Source organism: Gymnoscopelus microlampas (assembly GCF_963454915.1).
Source record: "Gymnoscopelus microlampas genome assembly, chromosome: 13".
In the NCBI taxonomy this organism is placed as follows: domain Eukaryota; kingdom Metazoa; phylum Chordata; class Actinopteri; order Myctophiformes; family Myctophidae; genus Gymnoscopelus; species Gymnoscopelus microlampas.
The window spans coordinates 36,990,921-37,011,397 of NC_139950.1; the positions used below are offsets into that span (position 1 = coordinate 36,990,921).

General features: G+C 41.3%; 1 protein-coding gene across 1 annotated transcript; it reads right to left on the minus strand.

Annotated features, from left to right (window-relative positions):
- Window positions 1–1,168: 1,168 nt before the first annotated feature.
- slc18a2 (solute carrier family 18 member 2) lies at window positions 1,169–17,397 on the minus strand. The gene is made up of 16 exons (XM_084076333.1): window positions 17,271–17,397; window positions 16,369–16,572; window positions 14,350–14,686; window positions 12,084–12,142; window positions 11,871–11,954; window positions 11,604–11,696; window positions 11,276–11,365; window positions 10,435–10,478; window positions 9,426–9,486; window positions 8,748–8,843; window positions 7,172–7,250; window positions 6,322–6,373; window positions 5,540–5,603; window positions 5,275–5,394; window positions 3,852–3,985; window positions 1,169–2,446 (listed from the first exon to the last, which is right to left on the minus strand). The coding sequence occupies exons 2-16, from the start codon at window positions 16,499–16,501 to the stop codon at window positions 2,339–2,341; spliced, it is 1,554 nt and encodes a 517-aa protein (XP_083932459.1). The 5' UTR covers window positions 16,502–16,572; window positions 17,271–17,397; the 3' UTR covers window positions 1,169–2,338.
- Window positions 17,398–20,477: the final 3,080 nt, after the last annotated feature.

The following is a 20,477-nucleotide window of genomic DNA, read 5'->3' on the forward strand; positions in this document are numbered from 1 at the left end:
TTGAGCTATCGATGCACACAGGATAAATTAGCCGTCCCCACACTCACAGTCAAGGAAACAGTCTGCCTGGTAGGAATCTGGGAACCCATTCGGTAAAGAAAAAAGGAAAAGAATATTATTTGTTTTTCTTTTGTGTAGAAACAGGAACTCGGTTTGGCTCCTCCCCTTTCTTAGTCCACCTCCTCCTTCTGTGTTTATTCCTACTAACAACAACACTACATGTTTAGGGCAGTGGTGCTGACAGATTCTTATGTTAGCAGAATCTGTCTTGAGAGATTAGCCTGGTAGTGATGCACAGGTCGCCCCGAAACCCGCGGGTTGACCCGCAGTTGGGGTGAATCCGGGTATACTTTGCTAGAAATTATCGCGGGTTTGGGCACGCACGCAAAAAAATAAAAAATAAAAAGGAAATTAAATGGAGCATTCATTTCACAGTGTTTTGCTCTCTTGTGTATTTCATCCCAGTGTAAAAGTAAAAAAAAATGGTGCTGCTGGGTCTCAGCATGCATGGCCTGTCGCTGTCCATCAGTGGTGGTGCTGAACCATTCACCAATCGATGCATGTATAGTGACGAATCCTGGCCTTGGTTTGTCACAACTACTGTAGTCTCTCAAGCCAGACAACTATTCAACAATCTTTGACGACGGAAGCATTTGAAAATTGTGTGAGGCAACCGTCTCTCGAGAGACTGCGGCTACTGCTACAGTAGGGAACGTACACATAGACTAAGGCTATTATTTTGTTATGGTGCACTGTTAAGATGTGAAGGATGTCAGTTAGCATGGGACATCGCTAACACACTGGTTTGAGTTGGACAATGGAGAAATGATTCTGGCCAGAGAATCGGTTCAGAGAGGATATTTAAATTTCTCTTGCAGGGAGGTTACAAATGTGTGTGTGGGTTCTGATCCACTTACACTCACAAAAGATAAGGACAAAATGTTAATTGTCCCTGCTGAGCGCAATCAAACTGTCTATTACCGTCCCGAATTTAGTGCTGACCATGCACGTGTCCGTGCACTCCTGACCTGTACACCATTCATCTAGGAGAGTGCACAATGCTTTCGAACTATGTTAATGATAACAGGGCTTACAGAACCCGGACACGGTGGATGAAGTGGAATTGAATCAGATCCACGGTCAGTTATTAAAACAGCTGAACCCGCGCATTACTACTGTCTGGACCATTACATACTGTAAAGCTCTGTAAATAGAGAACTACAGCATGATCTAAGAACACTGCTGTCATCTGTCTCCAGCTACCGAACCTGTCACAATGACCCTTACAAACTACTGTACTTGGAACAGGCAGAAATTGGTGGATGTCATAAGTCATAAGGGACTATGCATGTTAAGTTTAAGTTAATGCTAAATGTTTGTCTTTAAGGGGTGGTGGTAACAAACATTAGAGAATTAGTTTGTTGTGAAAAGGTTTGGGGTTCAAAGCCCTGGCATGGCAGGGGATACGTGTTGGGGTACTACATCGACTAAACATGCATCCTCTTTCTCAGCAAGGCCCTGCTTCTCACCTATGATTAAAAACATTCACACCCTGGAGTTTAAACATTGACCGCAATGTTTTACTGTTGGCCAGTGAGGCATGGCAATGATGGAATATAGCATACAGTAATAGCACTCCTCATTTTCCGCTAAAAGCGTATCCGATCTCTATGATATGATAGTGTTCTGTTAATGTTACAGTTAAAACTTAAAGATAGCTTACTGATGAAACTGGAGCTATTAATGGTAAAGACTTGAATTAAGACATAAAATCTGATTTCCCTATTTGCAGCCGTCCCGGTGAAATAGAATGATGTCTCTGATTTTATTTCAAAGTGTGTTGATCTGTCATTTTTCTATGGGACGACAGTCAACTACTGAATCACTATTTTTGAGTCCAGCACCTGATACTGTGCTCTTAGTGAGGTGCGCCATACATGTACAGTATATTCCACAATAACTCATTGTATTAAGACATGTTCAAAACCAATGGATAAAGAACACTTATTGATAAGTAATATCAACTTCAGCTGAACACCTTCTTTTCACTATCAAATAAAACCCTGCTTTTGACACTTTATGTCTTTTTACGCCATTGAATAAGGCTGTTGGCTAAAGAATAACACCTCAAGCGAAAGAGCTTGCAACGACAGGGCACGGAGAAGAACAACTTTGGTTTACTCCAGTACGATCGCTAACAGGACACGTTAACAGTTAAGACCGAACGTAGGACATTCACATGGAAACGGCTTGGGTCTTATGCTTTTTTTTCTCTGTTCTTTTTTTTATACAACAAAATAGATCATCTGGAGGGTTGACCTGCATGGCTGGTGTCACATTATTCATAGTCATCGTACTCTGGCTCCATGTCATCACCCTGGTAGTGCACCCCCTGTGTAGAGTAGGACCGTGTTTTCATTGAACAGTTGGTGTCCATCAAGATGGCCTGAGGAGAAAAGAGTTTGTTGTGACGTTTTCACAATAACAATGCAACTACAGCATTATGCAGACTAGTTAATCATTCTAATATTTGGGGTCATCCCTATGTTCCCCGGGTTCTATGTTCCTCCCTTACCTTAGGCTTAGGGTTTAGGGTTAGGGTTAGGGTTAGGTAAGCGGGGGACATAGAACCCGGGGAACATAGATAAAATATTTTTCTTTAAATCAATGAATCAACATTTTGTGCTTAACCGAGGGTAACTATATCAACACCCCTGCTTCCATGCATTGTGAGTCTAGTTTATTGTCCTGATGAAATATATATGAATGCATGTAACAAATATTACAAACAATGAATTATCTGTATGTTTATCTGTCTCTTCATACATGTTTAGACACAGGATAAGGAGATTAAAATAGTACAAACAAAATTGCATGTACCAATTTAATTGAGACATGTTTCCATGGGCACTAGTAAGAGGATACTGTGAGGTGTATGGATTAAAACTTGCGTAAATATAAGAGTAGAATAAATGGATATAGTGGTGAGTGGTGTTGAGGACAGATGCAGCTAGCAAGTAATGGAGGAGGGAGGGTGAGGTGATGATGGGTGTCAGCAGACACAGGGTGGTGACAAGCAAAGGGATAAAGAGACAGGCAAATTAAGCTGGGGGATGGGTGTACAGAGGAGCCAGGGTGGGGTTTGCATGCAACTCAGTAATACAAACTTGCACACATAATCGCCCTCATTTATCAACGCAGCGTATAAACCGGCGTATATTTTTCCATATATTCGGCCGTACACCAACGTCGAAGTTACATTTATCAACGCATCCTACACAGCTGATCCGAGCGTACACTTGGTCCCAGCGTTGATAAATGTCACGGCTGAAAATTTAAATAACACGCCCTTAAATATTGTCAAAACGCCCCGATTTTACGACATGAAGATTGAAGAACCAGAATACGACCAAAGAAGACATCATGAAAAGCCAATAAGAAAGAGTTTCCCTCGCTCGTCACACACGCACACGCCCCTCTCTCTCTCTCTCTCTCTCTCTCTCTCTCTCTCTCTGACTCTCTCTCTCTCTCTCTTTAACAAGGTATATGGCGACGTGAAAAAAACAAAAAACAACAATAAAACGTTGGCACTGGTGAGTACATTATGAGATTAACCTCTGGCGGTCAATGTGTTAATGCTCTTCTTCTAAGGCCTGTGTATGTGTGTGTGTGTGTGTGTGTGTGTGTGTGTGTGTGTGTGTGTGTGCGTGCGTGCGTGCGTGCGTGTGTGCGCGTGTGTGCGTGCCTGCGTGTGTAAATACAAATATCTGTCATATGGTTGTTCTACTCTATATGGATGTGTACATTTAATTTCTAGATGTGTTTTCCGAGATGTGTGCATCAGATCTCACTATTTTCTCTTCTCGTGCTGCTGGATTCCTGAGGAAGATGCAGAGAGGAGCGAACAAAATGTCTACTATTCCAATGATGGTCATCAGCGTGGGGAAGCCGAAATTCTCAGCTATGGAGCCTCCGATAGACGGACCTGGAGTTGTATAGAACATAAACAAGGCAAAGTAAGAGTAATGATGAACAAGTGAATGCCAGAGACTCCATTATGATTGTTCCAAAGCCTGAAGGCAATAGGAATAATAGGAATAATAAACATACTGGAGGTGTAATGGCCTGTCCTTGTATGGCATCCCAAGAGTAACTGTTCACTGAGTTACCCATGTATTCATATTTAAGTCAATCTGTTGTGTATTGTGTGGTTGTGGGTGGGTGGCGTTTGGGATTGAGAGTTAACCTGACAAGCATTGGAGGCCTAATTAGGTCTGCTATCTTCACTGGTTGGTGGGTGGGGTTTGGTTCTAGGCTAATCTGAGTTCCCAGAAGTTTTCGCCAGCTCTGGCGAGGAACTTCTGGGCCAGAGCCCTGGTATTTGTGGGCGGGATGTAACTTACGCTCAGAATTTGAGCGGACACGCCTCTTACCGGTCTGAGAGCTGTGCAACTCGTCTAAAAAGTCAGACGAGAGGCAGCCGAAATTTCTCAAGGGGAAATTGCTTCCCGTCGATCCTATTTAGATGCAACACCCACTGCATGTGGATCCCGCCCCCTTTTCCTCATTGGCTGTTGATTTGAATCAGAACTCAGTGGCCGCGCCCCTGTTGTCCAGGATCCAAGCCGAAGACTCCCAGACTAGTTCTAGGCTAACCAGTAGATGGCTCAGATCCATTTGTTTGTACTGGTGAGGAGGTAGTGGTGTCACGATTATTAGTGTCACTAATTTCACGATACGATACACAATATTGGGCTCACGATATCGATACGAAATTTGTATTTTATCTTTTATTTTCATCTTTCAGTTAAAAAACGAAGTAAAACTTTATCTTTAAACGCAAAAATAGATACAACATTTTTTTTTGTGTGTTTATCTTTTCTCTCATAGTTATTGGTTACAGTAAATAAACCCCACTTTATGAACCCGCATTCTGGTCTCCAGAGTTCAATATCAATAATCCCAAATGTATTATTTTATATTATATATTTGGCTTCCTGTTTTGTCGTAGTTTTATTTTGGCCTAATGGCCTTCTTCAGACCATTAACAGGTTAACGGATGCCATAAGTGTACCTTATATGTCAATATAGTTGGCCAATAAACTGATTCTTAATGGTGTTTCAAGGAAACTGCTTCTATTGCTGGAGGCATTTGTTGTGGACAATATTCACTCTCTATTGTCGAGTGTTTGACAGATATGTTAAATATGTACTTTGACATTATCCAGCGTTTCATTTTTTAAAAGGTGTAAACAGGTTTTAAACAATTCTTACCTAAAGCAAAGCCCATGCAGAAAGCCACATCAGCAATGGCATATACACTTCCATAAACAGACACATGACGCAGGTCCACCAAATACCCCATTATAGGCATCATAGAGGAGTCCACCATGCCTGTTGCAGGTCAGAAAAAATATTTACACAATCTAATAGCAAAGATATCATGTCCATTCACTGCATAAGGGTAAATTTGATTTGCAATTGTTATCTCAATTTTATCTGATGCTTTCAGTACGTGGATAATCTAAGGTGGACTTACCAATGGCAAAACCAACACCAAAGTTTGGAACAATCAGACCATAGATGTTGCTGGCAAAGGGCACCTGGACCAGTGAATAGAATATGGAAATACAAACAACATATAAAGAAATAAAAGGAAATCCAGTCTTTGTAGTTTATCATAATCTCTGAATATGGCCTCATTCAAATATAGGAAAATAAACATAAAGTATTAAAGCATACAGAAAATGATTGCTGTTGCTTAAAATGATACAATCCTTTGTCAAATCTGGTTGCCACTGACATGCGAGTCAAAGATGTGAAACGAACAGATTTCTGCTGCTAACAATTCAGCAGGGCAAAACAGAAAGAGATTCTTGGATAATTTGGAAATCAGTAAACTGAGATACATTTTTCAAGCCAAAATTCTGGTTGTAATATAATGGTCTTTCAGCTTTATAATTAAGAAGCTACAGTATGATTGAATTAATACTAATTTAATTTGAACTCAAATCAGACATTATAAAAAATCTACAGTATCATGCTCTAGCTTGAATGTAGGTCTACATCTTAAACAAATACAAATTGCACATATATGATATCTGATTTGACAAATAAACAAAGCCACATTGGACAATATAGTGACTATAACTAACACTGACGAAGGCCTACGCGCCGAAGCGCGTCTGTTTGGTAGACTGCTGCTGCGGATCATAAACATTATTAAAAAAGACTCCTAAGACTTAGGAGTATATTCAAGAACTTCTCCAGGCTGCCCTCGAGTTGAGCGAGCCTTTCCCTTGAAGTCTTAACCATACTCACACAGATTATGCTCAGCCCTACCAACAGCATCCCAATCAGAGCACACAGCCATCTGAGAGGGAGAGAGAGAGGGGGAAGAGAGAGAGAGAGAGAGGGGGGGGGGGGGGGGGGGCGCCTTAATAGGAAGTCCTCAAATCTAATTAATTTCAACAGTAAACATTATACTTAAAACCTCAAAAGAGAAAGTCAATTAATTCTCTGTATTGCCGGAGGCTATAGTTTGGGAAATTTGATAATATGTTTAAATCATTCTAGGAATTGTATTCCAGAAATAAACAAGAGACCAAGAGATGATTTTGTTGTTGTTTTTAGTGAGGGATTCAAACCATAAAATAACAAAACAAAACAAAATGACAATGAGGTTTGATATAACCCATTAAAACCGGGAAAGAATCTTTGCCATTTTAGATTTTTGCATTGGCTATTCAAAAATAGCAGATCTACAAGGTCACAGCGCGTCACTTCATGCCGCGCTGTAAGCTTGTACATCTGCAATCTTTTCAATTTTTTCTAAAATCTTGGAAGTGTTTGAAAAATGTTGAATCATTTTCAAGTACGAAAAAGTTTGAGAACTACTGATTTCGAAGGCATTTGTAGAATCGGCCTCAGGTCTTAATGGGATAAACAAAGACAAAGAGAAAACAAACAATATGATCGCTCATGATGCCCACTGTGTCATTGAGAATTCAATAAGGCATGTCTGACAACATCAAAAAGAAAAAGTATAAACTCATTTAGAGCTCCTTTAGCAGCAGCAGAACCAGATAGCAAGGGCAGAGAGAGAGAGAGAGAGAGATAGAGGAGATAAGGAGATTGGTTCAAGAAAAAAAAGAGTAATATCCCTCCATACCTCCCCATCTTGTGTGCCAATGAGCCAAAGATGTACGTTCCAATAAGGTAGGAGATGGATGCAGGCAAGAAGGCAACGCCTGGGAGACAAACACAGTGAGACAGTGGGACTGTGTGACTGAAGCTGTGTGTGTGTGTGTGTGTGTGTGTGTGTGTGTGTGTGTGTGTGTGTGTGTGTGTGTGTGTGTGTGTGTGTGTGTGTGTGTGTGTGTGTGTGTGTGTGTGTGTGTGTGTGTGTGTGTGTGTGTGTGTGTGTGTGTGTGTGTGTGTGTGTGTGTGTGTGTGTGTGTGTGTGCGCGCGTGCATGTGCGTGTGCATTTGTGTGTGTGTGCATGCGCATGCGTGTGTGTGCAATTGTATTACTACACTTACAAGATTAGTAGAATTTGAGAAATACAATTTTTTCTTTCTGTTATTAAGAAAAGATTGGAGGATTGGGGCTGCTTAGTTGTGCAGAGTTGTGCACCACAAATAGCAGATCTACAATCTCCCAACGCGTCGCAGCGTGACGCATTGTGAGTTTGTAGATTCTACAGTATAAGGCTATTCTCTGTGCGCAATACCGGCATGCAAAAATGGCAAAACAAATGGGTAAAAATGGCATTTAGATTAGGATGGCAAATGGCCATCAGAAACTTTGTAATGTTCTTACAAGTAAAGTAAACAAACGTGTGTATGTGTGTGTGCATGCAGTGTGCGCGTGCGTGTGTGTGTGTGTGTGTGTGTGTGTGTGTGTGTGTGTGTGTGTGTGTGTGTGTGTGTGTGTGTGTGTGTGTGTGTGTGTGTGTGTGTGTGTGTGTGTGTGTGTGTGTGTGTGTGTGTGTGTGTGTGTGTGTGTGCGTGCTGGGGAGGTGTCTAGATAAGCAGGCTCACTATCAGTCCTTCATCGCAGCTGTGTTTCTTCTCTGGTGGTCTGAAATGAAGATTTGTGCTTCCCACCTGCCGGTGTGTGACACCCTAATATCCTGTCCCGTACTCCCCCAGCTTCTCCCCTTATCTGACGGAGACCTTATAGACAATGAGCTGGATAAAGGAACTAATAATGCTATAGAAGAAAAAGGGAATTGGTGGGGCTGCTTGTGTAACACGTTCAATGGGCTGGAAAAAAGCTGTGTGGCTTCTTGCCTTTCTTTAAATGACCTCATTCACTAAACACATGGAATCCTCGATAGCAATCATCAGAAAACGGCATTTGATTTTTGGAGACGGTTGTTTCCCCCCCCCCAACCGATACCAGTAAAAGATTTGTTTCTTACTATCCTAACCATTCAAAATATGACACATAAGATTGGGTTGTTGGGTAATGTGAACGTGTTATGAAACATGTGTATTTAAACCATACGAACACACTAGCGAAGATTGCCCGATCTACAAGCTGTGTCGCAGCTGTGCCACAAGCTTATAGATCTCCTTTTTCCGGTGAAGATACCGTTTTAGTGTAGAGTGAAAACAGGAGGGTCCCTGGTATAGAGCCCTGGGGTCTCCGGTCAACTAAGTATATACAGTAGGGTTTAAGTGGTTAAAGGATACTTCTATATGTGTGTTTGCCATGTGTTTCAGCATATTTGCATAAATACCCAGCTGCCACTTTCTGGCGCACATGGTCTCCATCATCCAGATAGGTAAGGTGGGCTCCATCATGGCAATAGCCATGTTTCCAAAACAAATGGCACCTGGTGATGAGAAAGAGGAGAATGTGGACGCTTGGTTAATTATATTCTTGGTACTTTTGTGTTGTACAATCTCGCACCCCCCTCCCATTTCTCTCTCTCTCTCAGTCTCATCCACCCATGGTCCAAGGACCTGTTGTTTGAAGTGGTGGTAAAGATACTGACCGCATTGTGCACACACACAGACATGTATGCATGCACACACACACACACACACACACACACACACACACACACACACACACACACACACACACACACACACACACACACACACACACACACACACACACACACACACACACACACACACACACACACACACACACACGATCGCACATGCACTCATAGAGCCTATTTTGATGCAGAAATTACCCTTTTTTAATATGAAGTGCTCCTTTCCCAACATGATAGAATAGATGATAGAATAGATAATACTGCTCTTAAACCAACAAATCAATCATAGGCTTATTTGTCTTCCACCACCATGTCTTGGCTCACTGTACAAACACCCACAATAAAATGGATTTGAGTCAATATGAGTCAATGTTGCTTTAGATTCAGTTGGTTTCATTAGTTTCTTACCAGCTGCAATTAGAATATATGGATCCTTCATAAGTGTTAACAGTGGTGTCCCCTTCTGGCTCTGTATAGAGAAACAAATACAATACATTTAAATTGTTAGAATCTGATTGAATTTGATCAAAAAGATCATTCTAGATTTGCCTCTCCTTTCACTGACCGGAGTCCCAGGTGCCCTCATTTTTCCCCCTCTACACCTAAGCCATTTGACGAAAATAACGCATCGCAATGCAGCGTGTTCTGAACATGTAGATCTGATATTTTCGCCAAATGTTCGCCCCCAGAATAGGGGGTGCCATGCCGTTAGTCTGACGATCCATTGTTCTGAAGTACCATTGGTACGATGGCACGCATTATAACTAAGCCTAACTTTAACCCTACCCCTAACCTCACATTAACTTAAACATTTTCGGACTATTGGGATGACAGAATAATGGACTAATGGGCACTGTTGGGCAGCCCCTGAATAGGGGGTATAAGGACGCTATGGATTAGTATCCAATAACAAACTGTTTATTGTCAGAAAATGAACACAGAGTGAAAACGTTCCAAGCATTACAAGTTTTGTGATGCTTGTATTATCATTAGTGTGCAACTACAACAACATTGTTGAATAATATCACTTGTACCCTTTAACTACAGTACATTAACCCTAGTGTCCCTATTCTGAGCATAATGGGTGAACATTCAGCAAAATAGCCGATCTACAAACTTGCGTTGCATTGCGACATGTTGTGACATTTGATATAGAGGTAAAAAGGAGTATAGACCCCTGGGAGACTCTGGATCAACAAAGTGTATATGGAAATATATGATAGCTTTTGCTTATGTAGTTATTTTATATGAATTTCTGCTATGATTTAAAGTTCAACACATCTAAATCATCTAAATTACTGTTGAAGTGCAGACACTGCACAAACTGAAGCTTGATTTACAAGAGTATGAGTTTGTAGATCTGCTATTTAAGGCACGTGACAGCAGCACAACTAGGTATTAAACTACAGTAACTTACCTCTGGCTCCATCTTGGTCGGTTGAAGGACAAAGAGCTGGAGAGCTGTATGGACATAATTATTTAGAATAAGTCTATATTACACAATTAAATATAGCATATATATACGGTATACTGTGTGTGTGTATATATATATATATATACATATATACAGTATATACAGTATATATATATTGTGGAGTCTCGCTAGGGGACCGCCTGTCAGGTAAGCGCCTGTCATGGGGCCGCACAATCCGAGGCACAACAAATGCTTCAGGCTGAAGCATTTGTTGTCCCTCAGAGTGTGCGGTCCCTTCTTTCGAAGGTTTATCTTTTGTATTTTCTTGTAAGCTGTCTTGCCTTGACCCGCACCTCCCACACTGGGGTCTTAGATGTGCACGAGTGTTCTTCGTTTGTGTGTGTGTGTGTATATATATATATATATATATATATATATATATATATATATATATATATATATATATATATATATATATATATATATATATATATATATATTAGGGATGCACCGATACATCGGCTACATCAGCAAATAAAGTTGCACTGGTTATGTTGGTGTATTGGTTATGTGCAGCCTACCAAGCTGTAGATTCTGAGCAGTTATTTCTTATAATGAATATGTATTTGTTCCCTCGCACAAAAGGGGGAAATAATAACAACAAAAACTAAATAAATATCAGAATAGGTATCGGCTATCGGCTAAATTGTTATTTTAAACATCGCTATCAGTATCGCCTAATATATATACTATATAAACTGTCATTTTAATAAATTGTCATTTTAATTGTTAGCTTTTTCCTCAACAGCAATACATGTATGTGCATTAAAGAATGTAACTCTACCTCCATCGAACACAGCCAGGAATGCCAGAATGAGGAATGGTGCGGTCTTCCCCACAAATTCATACATCACACTACCGAATGGCGGGCCAACTGTGGAGAACAGAATGGCTAGTCAATGATAAAGTTAAATGTACAATCAATGGCTTTTTAAAGTGTACTGTACACACACACACACACACACACACACACACACACACACACACACACACACACACACACACACACACACACACACACACACACACACACACACACACACACACACACACACACACACACACACACACACTCTCTAACAGTAAGTGTCCCTTTTTAATAGTATACCCACCTAGCACTCCCAATGCCAGACCTCCCAAGGCGACCCCAATGGCATGTCCTCTCTCCTCATCATCTGTGTACACACTGGCCAGCATTCCCATCCCTGCATTAGAGACAAAGAGGAATGCCTCATTTTAGCCTAAGTTGTTTCCTGAAAAAGACCATTTCTTTGGCAACTTTGCTGCATCTCAAGTATGCATGACGAATACTGTATATCACATGCATGGAAACGTGAATATCACAGATTACAAACAAAAGAAACAAACCAAACTCTTACCAGCCACAGAAGAGCAGGAAGAACCCACACCTTGCATAGATCTGGCCAGAAACAGCAGAGCGTAGCTCGATGAGAAGGCGAACACTTGAGGACCGCAAGAAAATTAGAAATTCAGACAAAGAAGTGGGAATGCCAATCATGAAATAACATTACAGCTTTGCATTTTTAAGTTGATGTCAGTGAGGTTAACTTTGAGGGTAGGCTGTAACTTACTGATGGTTGAGAGGAACATTATACAAAAGCCAGCAAATATAGGGATCTGGTACCCTATTCTGGAAGGACACAGAGACAGATAATACATGAATTGAGTGCTAATGACTCATACAATGTATATCATTTGAGTGAATCATACACCCATAGTCTTTTCCATTTATGCAAATGTTGTTACTCTTGTGATTCAATAACCACAAACAGCTGCTACCCAGATTTTGTTCTAACGCGACAAAATCATTGAAATTACAATACTAATAGTAATATCCGAGGCAAACCCATAAGAGCTGTTCAGTCATAGCTACTATGCATTGTAAAGTGTGTAGTACATTGCCAGGAGTGAAGAGAAATAATGAATTAAAAAGAAATGGTGGAATTCTGTTCTTTAGAAACAATAATAAAACTGGCACATCCACTGGACGGCAGGTGCTGGACCAACAGTGGAAATATATAAGAAATAATAAAGTCTGCACACTGTAATTTCAAAAGAGGCTCCCAGTCAAGGCTTTACCAACATTTCGACACAAGGTCTTATTCAGAAGGAATTATGCTCTTTGCCTCAATTACAGCATATTTATGTGACCTTTGAGCTACAGTATATTACAGTAGTGCTGGAGCCACCTTCCTCTCTCCCTTTCTCCTCAATTTCATCTAAACAAAAGATCTTGGATCTTTACCATTTTGGTTTGAAACTTGGCACAGGGACTCCAGAATATCTGAGCTTGTTTTCGGTTACAGCATTTATAATTATATAAATAAATGAATAAATAAACCGTCATTTTGTCAAGTCCTTCTCCGTGACTTTCATTCTCTTTATCAATCTTGCCCATTAAAAGTTTCAGGAACATAAAAAAGTGATGGGTTGACTGCTCAATTAACTTTAACACAAAATTACAAATGTGTCCCGGGGCAACAATCTGATAATAACAATATGCATTAGAAAGTGTTTACATCCATTTATTTATTCTAGTGAGTGTACTCCAACTAATGATGTTGAAGGTAATTGCGAATATTCAATACCTCATCCATTCAAAAAGTCAACCATGCATGAAACCAAATAAAAGCGTTTACACATGCAAAGACACACACGCGCACGCACACACACGCGCGCGCGCACACACACACACACACACACACACACACACACACACACACACACACACACACACACACACACACACACACACACACACACACACACACACACACACACACACACACACACACACACACACACACACACACACACAGTGAATCACTAAACAGGAATTCAGCTACTGTACATATGATTCAGCTGGATTAGATCTACTACTGTATATCTGCCCCCAAAACAACATCAAACAAACATGATTACCATACAGGCCATTTGATTGGAAGTCTGTTACTGCTCATCCTCTACAATTTGCCTCCTGTTGCCTCAGATAGGAACATTCTGTAAATCTTAATCTGTTCTGACCTTTGACTAGCTATTAAAACACAAGAAGACTCATCAATCATCAGTGAATCATCACATTGCCCATAGGGTATAGCAGGAAGCTTCGTTGACCCAGGAGGTACAGTAATCCATAAAATGTACGTACGCTCTGGGCTGCGAGTTGAACTCTGACATCATTTGCACTCAAATATTGTGCAAATATGTCACTCAAGTTCAGGATGAATCCTGTTTAGTCTTCCTGATGAACAGTCACAGTGTACCATAACAATGTGCAAACCGTTTGAATTGCATCCTTAATGTTCGATTGTGACACAGTTGAGAGGGTGTTATTGAATACTTAATCAAAGTAGATGACCAACCAACAAATAATATCCAGCAAAATACGTGATAAGCTTCGCACTGATATTTAGATCACCTCAACATGATAACATCATTTCCAATTACTGCACGTGTTGCCATGTCATTGAGATGCCATTAAGGACATCTATTATCATGATGCATTCACACTCTCACACGCACGCACGCACGCACGCACGCACGCACGCACGCACGCACGCACGCACGCACGCACGCACGCACGCACGCACGCACACACACACACACACACACACACACACACACACACACACACACACACACACACACACACACACACACACACACACACACACATTTCACACATAATTGCAACTGCAATTATTGCTCAAGGAATATTAGTAGTAGGGATAGATAGACGTTACTGCCCCAGCCTTCTCCCTGAAGCCTGAGAAGAACTTAAGAATGGGTTGATAAACACATGCACAGCCATGAGAACCCAGCCTGTCACCCACCCACCTGTTTGTGAGTGGCCCAATGAATGGATTCGTCATCAGCTGCACGGTGGCCTTGGAGGCAAACAGTAGTCCCACTTTGACATTTTCATTGCTGTGGTCTGTTTTGGCACAGTCGGAGGAGTTGTTCTGAGGGACCAGAGGTGCTGGTGTAGTAGAAGGAGTGAGGTCCACGTCTGTCGGTCTGACCGTCACGTTTCCACTGGTCACCCTAACTGTGTTGTCATACAAGGACACAATGGTCTGGAAGGTTCTAGGCGAGCCCTGCGGTGAGGGGGTGTTGTTGTACACTTGAGTCACTGGCTGATCTATTGTGACCAGGTAGCTGGGAATGATGGGAACTGGTGGTGTGAAAAAAAAGAAGAAAAAAAGACACAAGAAGATTGACTGAAATGTGACAGGACCTCTGGCTGATTGTCACTAGTTATCTGGCTGATAAGTCAAAAGGTATCCAAATGTAATTATTATGTCATGTTACTCATTCTTTTATGGAACCAAAACACACATCAAAGCCCCCCCCACCCTTGCCCTGTCCAAAACCTCCCTCAAAACACACCATTTCAGACCCACCTAATTCCAATCACCCTTTTTGCTTTTTAATTTTTATGTTTTCTTTGCTTAGATTCTAGCCTTTTAGATATTCGCTTAATAAAGTTGTTTGTTTTGTTTGTTCTGTGACTTTGAGTACCAAGACAATCGCTATATAAATTGGATGTATTTATTATTATTAGTATTAGGCCGAATGAGTTGCAGAAAACTGAAGATCCATTAATAGCAGCGCGTCAGACTGTGCGTAAATGGATGTGTGCGTAAATGGATGTGTGCCGCCAAGGGCACGTTCTCTTCCCTCTAAACAGCAGATAGATCAGTGCCAAGTCGAATCTGATTTCACCAAGTGAATTACCGGTGACGGCAGAGCTTTTGTTTTCAAAGGATAAGGCTGTGCTCAAGAACCTGGCAAAGAATCTTTTCCGAAGATGGACAAACTTTCCACATTAATGATCTTTCTGTAACGATCAGTATTTTATTAGACACTGTTTATTATTAGGGCTATACTTTCTTAATTTAATGGCATTGTGGCAGGATGTCAATTGGGATTTTTTTTTTTTTTAGATTCACACACATGGGTAAAACTTTTTTTTTGTCATGTCCTTGGAAACACCTACTAAGAAAGATCATTCGTAGAATAGTCTACTATTCACTGCAATTCACATTAAAGCACTGAGAGAGAAATCATAGGCTGAACGCAATTTTACGGTGAATATGTTGCTTAATTGGCAACCTGTTTGCCAGAGCAGCTCGCTCTTAATTGAGCCTCTCTGTTGATTGTGCCCTGGGGGGGGGGGGGGGGGGGGGCTGCATGGGGCAGTGGTTCTCAACCTATGGGTCGGGACCCCCATCAATCATGTGGGGGTCCCCACATAATTGGGGGGGATCCCCAGATGACAGAGAAAAGGCCAATTTAAGGGCTTTTAAGACATTTTTAATACCTAAAAAAAAGAAAGAAAAGAAAAAGGCCATTACTGCATCAAAAGTAATCAACAAACTATACTATAAAAACTGGGAAAACATTGACCAAATTGTCAAAATAATAATATAAGAAAGAAGCAGAAATTGTGAAAATAGCTGATCTACAAGCTCACAAAGCCTCGCAATGCGTTGTGAGCTTGTAGATTGGCTAATTTCACAATATTTATCTGTGGAACCGAATCAAGCAAAAATGTAATGCCTCAACTTCTACATTCCAAGTTGTCAGGGAGGGGGGGTCACGACCTGAGGTTGAGAACCACTGCATTAAAGCAATCATATGACAGGTAGGCTACGTCTCTGTTTTTTCTTTGTCCAAAATTTGAATTGGACACATAGAACATCAAAACAATGTCTTTAGAGAACGACAAAATACAAATAAAATGAAATAAATAGCCTATCACACATTTTAGTCGTAAAAAAAGGCTATTCTGACGTTTATTACACCGGTGACAGAGACAAGTGTAACAGGTGTGAATGAACATGTTGCACCTACCGACTACTGTCAGGAGCATGTTATCCAGGAGCAGGGCGACGAACACGATGAACAGAATGAGTTTCCTCGACTGCCTCTCTTCTCTCAGCCAAGTTAATAAGTTAAATTCTCGGAATGCTTTTAATCTTTCCATATTCCAATCCTCAATGGAGCGATCGAAAGAAAATAGTCGCTCTCTGGTCAATGGAGATGTGTGCGGTCCGCCTGCAGAGAAGAGAGTAGTAGGTCACTAACCGTAGAATATCACTGCTGGGGAAAAGATATAGGCGACCGACTTTGTGTTTTGCCCTCTGTATCAGTGGTTCTCAACCTGTGGGTCGGGCTCCCCACACGATATTGGGGGGGGGGGTCTCCCCAGATGACAGTAAAGTGACAATTTAAGGACTTTTAAGACCTTTTTTAATACCTAATAATACATTTTTAAAAAGTGCATTAGCCTACTGCATCAAAAGTAATCAACAAACTATACTATAAAAACTGGTCAAACATTGGCCAAATTGTCAAATAATATATGAAACAGGCAAAAACTGTGAAAATAGCTGATCTATAAGATCACAACTGAGGCGTTGTGAGCTTGTAGATTATCTATTTTCACAATATTCATCTGTGGAATCAGGCTGGGCTGGGGGGTCCCCAGTTCAAATATGATTATTTTGGGGGGTCGTGGCCTGAAAAGGTTGAGAACCACTGCTCTATTAGCCTACACATGTAATGGCAGCATCAAACATGACAGGCTGGTCTATCTATGGAGTAAATCGCCCAAATCTGTTTTTAACCGAGTTTTAAATGTCTTACATGACAATGTACATAAAGAAATGATAATAATAAAATAATCAAAACAATCCAACACGTAAGAAACTTAAAGTTTACTTAAATAAAGTACTGTAATTTGAAAACCTTACCTCAGATGCACATTGGCAAAAATCCTTTTTTCCGCAGCAGCAGTGGTGAAAAGAGGAAAGATGCCAGGTCTACTTGAGTGATCACTGACGTCATGCAGTCTTATGAGCATGTACCCTCTCCTCTCTATGTACCCTCTCCTCTCCTCTCCTCTCTCAGCCTGGAGCCATGCAGACGGAGAGAGATGCGCACAATGAAGCAGCATTTATACACCCTGGTACGACGGTGTCGCTGCTTGCCAAATGGAACTCAAGCAAGCTCATCATGCCAATAATGTCAAAACGAAATAGACATGATGTTGTTGTTTTTAAAACAAATAATCAATTCAAATGTAAGTAGGCTAGCTTTATGTGCAACATACATGAGGAAACATTGTCTTTGAGCCATAGCCTATAGCAAATTTGTCTATTTTGTTTTGTTGTTTGTTTTGTTTTTTATCAGAGTGAACTAAGCGCCATCAGGACAGACAGACAGACAGACAGACAGACAGACAGACAGACAGACAGACAGACAGACAGACAGGAGAGAGGACACAGGACAGAGACAGACAGGAGACAGGATAGAGAGACAGGGTAGAGATAGACAGAGACAGAATAGAGACAGACAGGTAGGAGACAGGATAGAGACTGACAGACAGGAGACAGGATAGAGAGACAGGTAGGAGACAAGATAGAGGGACATGTAGGGACACAGAATAGAGACAGGTAGGGACACAGAATAGAGACAGACAGACAGGCAGGTAGGTAGGTAGGTAGGTAGGAGACAGGATAGAAACAGACAGGTAGGAGACACGATAGGGAGACAGGAGACCAGATAGAGACACACAGGTAGGAGACAGGATAGAGACACACAGGTAGGAGACCAGATAGAGACACACAGGTAGGAGACAGGATAGAGACACACAGGTAGGAGACAAGATAGACTGACATGTAGGAGACAGGACAGGACAGACAGACAGACAGACAGACAGACAGACAGACAGACAGACAGACAGACTGCGGAGACAGGACAGAGACAGACAGGAGACATGCAGGATAGAGAGACAGGGTAGAGACAGACAGGTAGTAGACAGGATAGAGAGACAGGGTAGAGACAGACAGGTAGTAGACAGGATAGAGACAGACAGGTAGGAGACAGGATAGAGACAGACAGGTAGGAGACAGGATAGAGACAGACAGGTAGGAGACACGATAGGGAGACAGGAGACCAGATAGAGACACACAGGTAGGAGACAGGATAGAGACACACAGGTAGGAGACCAGATAGAGACACACAGGTAGGAGACAGGATAGAGACACACAGGTAGGAGACAAGATAGACTGACATGTAGGAGACAGGATAGAGACAGATAGGAGACAAGATAGACTGACATGTAGGAGACAGGACAGGACAGACAGACAGACAGACAGACAGACAGACAGACAGACAGACAGACTGCGGAGACAGGACAGAGAGACAGACTGCGGAGACAGGACAGAGACAGACAGGAGACAGGATAGAGAGACAGGGTAGAGACAGACAGAGAAAGGATACAGACGGACAGGTAGTAGACAGGATAGAGACAGACAGGTAGGAGACAGGATATAGAGACAGGGTAGAGACGGACAGAGACAGAATAGAGACACACGGGTAGGAGACAGGATAGAGACAGACAGGTAGGAGACAGGATAGAGACAGACAGGTAGGAGACAGGATAGAGACAGACAGGAGACAGGCTAGAGAGACAGGTAGGAGACAAGATAGAGGGACAGGTAGGGAGACAGAATAGAGACATACAGACAGGAAGGAGACAGGCTAGAGGGGCAAGTAAAGGAGACAGAAAAGGCCAACAGGAAAGAATAAACAGTAATCAAACAGGTTTTGATTTGGTCAGTCTGAGAAGTGTTTGGATGCATCTCTATATGCAGAATAATGTGCTATTAACCTTAAAATTCTGTATCTGTCTGACTAAATAAAATGTCATAAAGTGAACGTAGGGCGGGGGATATTATTAATTTATCCATTTGTAATTCAAGAGTGTACAAATGTAACCCAACTAACAGGTCCATTTGTTTGCATTTATACACTTTCAGAGTTACGTGAACTGAACACAGTTTACGAATTCTGACAAACATTTAAGTGGAGTCTTGATGGCTTGAGCACTTACCCTTCCAATGGCGCCATCTTGTGTTGGGGTTAGTCCCCTACAACTAAGATAATGAACAGTTGAGACAGTTTGATGCTAGAAATAAACAGGTGTGCTTCTAATGCTTTAATGGATTTTTGATGTGAAGGTGTAACTTGTAGCCTACGGCTGGTGGACATAAAAAAATATATATATTCAGATGCATCTGTAGCACAATTCATCTATTTTTTAAGGAACATTAGAGTGGTGGCACCCAGGGGTCTATCCTTGGCCACAACTGATTTGAGTATAGAACAGCAATTCCACCTCCTCTTTTGTCATGTCTAGCAGATGACCGAAAGAGGTCGTAATTAGAAGGGCACGTCTAAACTAAAGTTGCTACATTATTCATAATCCAGGTCTCAGTTAAAAACATAACATTTATTAATGAAAACTCTTATCTAATAATACAATAATAATAAATACATTTTATTTGTATTGAACTTTTCATTCACAAGGAATCTCAGAGTGCCACATAACATGGTAAAACACCATCAATCATATAAAGTTAAAAAGCATGATTTAAAAACAGATGTGACTTAAACAACATAATTCAACACGAAAATGCCCTCTGAAACAATCTATCTGGTGGTGAGGGAAAGTCTAGCGTCCAGGTTTATCCAAACAGGAATGGGGATGGGATTCATGTCTTTCAGCACAAGATGAATACCGGTGGGGTTAGTGAGTGGGATGTGGAATTTCAAAGGCAACAAAGAAAAAAAAATCTCGCCTGCCCTAAATGTAATTCCTGGGGACGCTACTGGTGTGTGTGTGTGTGTGTGTGTGTGTGTGTGTGTGTGTGTGTGTGTGTGTGTGTGTGTGTGTGTGCGCGCGCGTGCGTGCGTGTGTGTGTGCGCGCGCGTGCTGTGCATATTGAGTCTGGAAAAATATTGTTTATATAAATAGTTGAATAGTTTATTCGTTTAAGAAACAGGTAGGCCTACAGAGAAACATGAACAACTGCAGAGTTGTGTGTTGTACTGTACACATACTATACTGTTGTATGATCCATTCTACTGTAGGCTACTGGTTTAAATGCCGAGCT